Raw genomic sequence first — 2,231 nt, forward strand, 5'->3', positions numbered from 1 at the left:
TATATATAACATATAATATTATATAATAATAGTTATTACTATATTATTATTATTATTATTTCCTACCTATTGCTCTTAAGAATATAAAAATTTATTTTGGGGAGAGAATTCTCCATGGTGTCCTAATACACAAGCCACAAGAGAGTTTCCCTGCATTCTGACCCCTAGGCCCTCAGGGGCTCCTACAGCTGCCTTTTCAGAGCCTGCCTGCTCCACCACTTGGGGACAGACTTTGCCATTATCCATGATGCTGCTTCTGCAGGCACACAGAATGCAAATTGTTGGTTTGTGGAAGCCTTGACATGCATTTAAAGGAAAAGCAGACACTGTGTGCCAAAATCTGAATAACCATCAGCAGTCTATATGAAGGCCAGAGATGACGCTATGAGCATGGAGCCAGAGATGGGACAGAGAACCTAGGAGATGGTCAGAAAGGAAAGGAATATTTCACCAAAACAGAGCACAGCTACAGACAGTAAGCAGGGATAGTTCAAACATGTTTAAAAAAGGCTATATGCATCACAACTGCCAGGCCCGTAGAGTAGATTCTGTCCTTCTGGTGCAATATGCCATGGGTGTAGGCTGAATATAAAGGGCCTGATGTTTGCCCTGCATCTTTCAGTCTTCTTTTATCCCCATTACTGCTTTATGCGACCCAAATCTACCATCTTGGAATGGCAGTATATATTTTATTACACTGTGTCTTTCAGGTGTGTTCATTATTCTTAACTTGTGTGTAAATTGTTTTATAAGTGCTCTCTTGGGTGGGATCATTTCTCTGTTCTGTCATTCCTGCCCTCTCTGGGATGCGTGGGTCTTTGTGTGGACCCTGGACAAAGTGGCACCAGAGAAATCTCATGTCTCCCACAGTGTACCTGTTTCCATAGACAGTAGGGGAGTCAATCATTTATCCACACCTTGCAGAAGTGACATCTTATGTTGTTGGATCTCTCTCCATACTTCTCTCTCTAAGGTCCATAGATTCATCTTGAGCCAAAGACTCTGTTTCGATTTCCAAGGAAATGGCTTTGTAATATTAAAATTTGAGAACATAAAATCAAATGTTTCTCCTTATTATATTTGTACAGTATGCTACACAACTCTATGTCTTTTTCCATTGTGTTTATATAGCATCCCACATGTGTCTATGTCCTCAAAAATAGGATGCTTTTATTTGGAAACAACTTCTGTGGAATATCCCTTTTTCTGCTCCAGGCTCTCAGATCTGGCTTGGGCCTCCTGATCAGAGCTCAACGTGCTTCCTCTGGGTTGACCTCTCTGCTGCCTCTTTGGCCCTGAGCTCAGTCCAAAAGGCCACTTCCTTGTCTTTCAGCCCATGAGCTGCCTGTGTTGGGACTCCAATCTGCAGGTACCCTTCCTTCTGGTCATATTGTGGCCAATGGGGCAGCCCTTCCCCATTGGGGTTCCTGTGAACAGAATAAAAAGAGAAAGTCACCAAATCAGCTACGCTGTCCCTATGGTTCTCAGAGATGTGCAAGAATGTGCTAGCTTATCTTTGCCAAGAAACCAGTAATCTTCCACAGATGGACAGATCTCTAGCTCCTGGGACAGTTCTCTCTCTCTCTCTCTCTCTCTCTCTCTCTCTCTCTCTCTCTCTCTCTCTCTCCCACCTCTCTCAAATCTTGTTATGATTTAAATTTTACATTTTCTGTAAATCCTCCTGTGTTACAGATTGATACTATCTGGGAGCTAGTGGAATAGAAGGTGGGGAATAGTTGGAAAAACCAGATCACGAAGTCTTTGAACAGTGCTGGGGTTCCATTCTTCACGTCACAGCTTCCTGATGGGCAAGCATTTAACTGGGGCCTTCATTATGTTGTTGCAGTAGCATGTCAGCAGGCACAGCACCAGCGTGGTAGCTGAAATGCTCCATCCTCACGCGCAGACAGAGAGACTGCATCTGACTTTTGAAACGTCAAGGATTTTGTTGGAAGAGTGACATACTTCTTCCAACAAGACCACACCTCCAAATCCTTCTAATCTAAGCACATGGTGACTGAGCATTCCACTATATGAGCTTATGGGGGTACATTTTTCTACCCATATATTAATATAGGTATTATTTTATTAATTTATACCCAGAACCCAAGAGATGACACAGAGTCTGCCGGCAGCAAGACCTTAGGAAGAGAATACATTTCCAAGCTTTTCAGAGCCCATGTCTGTCAACAGATTTCTGGATGTTTGAAACGGAGATTAAAGATTTAAAT

The 2,231-nt window shown here is 42.6% G+C and overlaps 1 protein-coding gene across 1 annotated transcript in view; it reads right to left on the reverse strand.

The window, feature by feature from the left end:
* Nucleotides 1-723: 723 nt before the first annotated feature.
* The window catches only part of LOC126491418 (liver carboxylesterase 1-like), a 4,328-nt gene continuing 2,820 nt past the window's right edge, over nt 724-2,231 (reverse strand). The window contains exon 3 of the mRNA XM_050127075.1: nt 724-1,427. Coding sequence (XP_049983032.1) covers nt 1,244-1,427 — 184 coding nt within the window. The 3' untranslated portion in view covers nt 724-1,243. The remainder of the gene's footprint in view (nt 1,428-2,231) is intronic.

Source organism: Alexandromys fortis, unplaced genomic scaffold (genome assembly GCF_014885135.2).
Source record: "Alexandromys fortis isolate MF-2015 unplaced genomic scaffold, M_Fortis_MF-2015_v1.1 scaffold_262, whole genome shotgun sequence".
In the NCBI taxonomy this organism is placed as follows: Eukaryota; Metazoa; Chordata; class Mammalia; order Rodentia; family Cricetidae; genus Alexandromys; species Alexandromys fortis.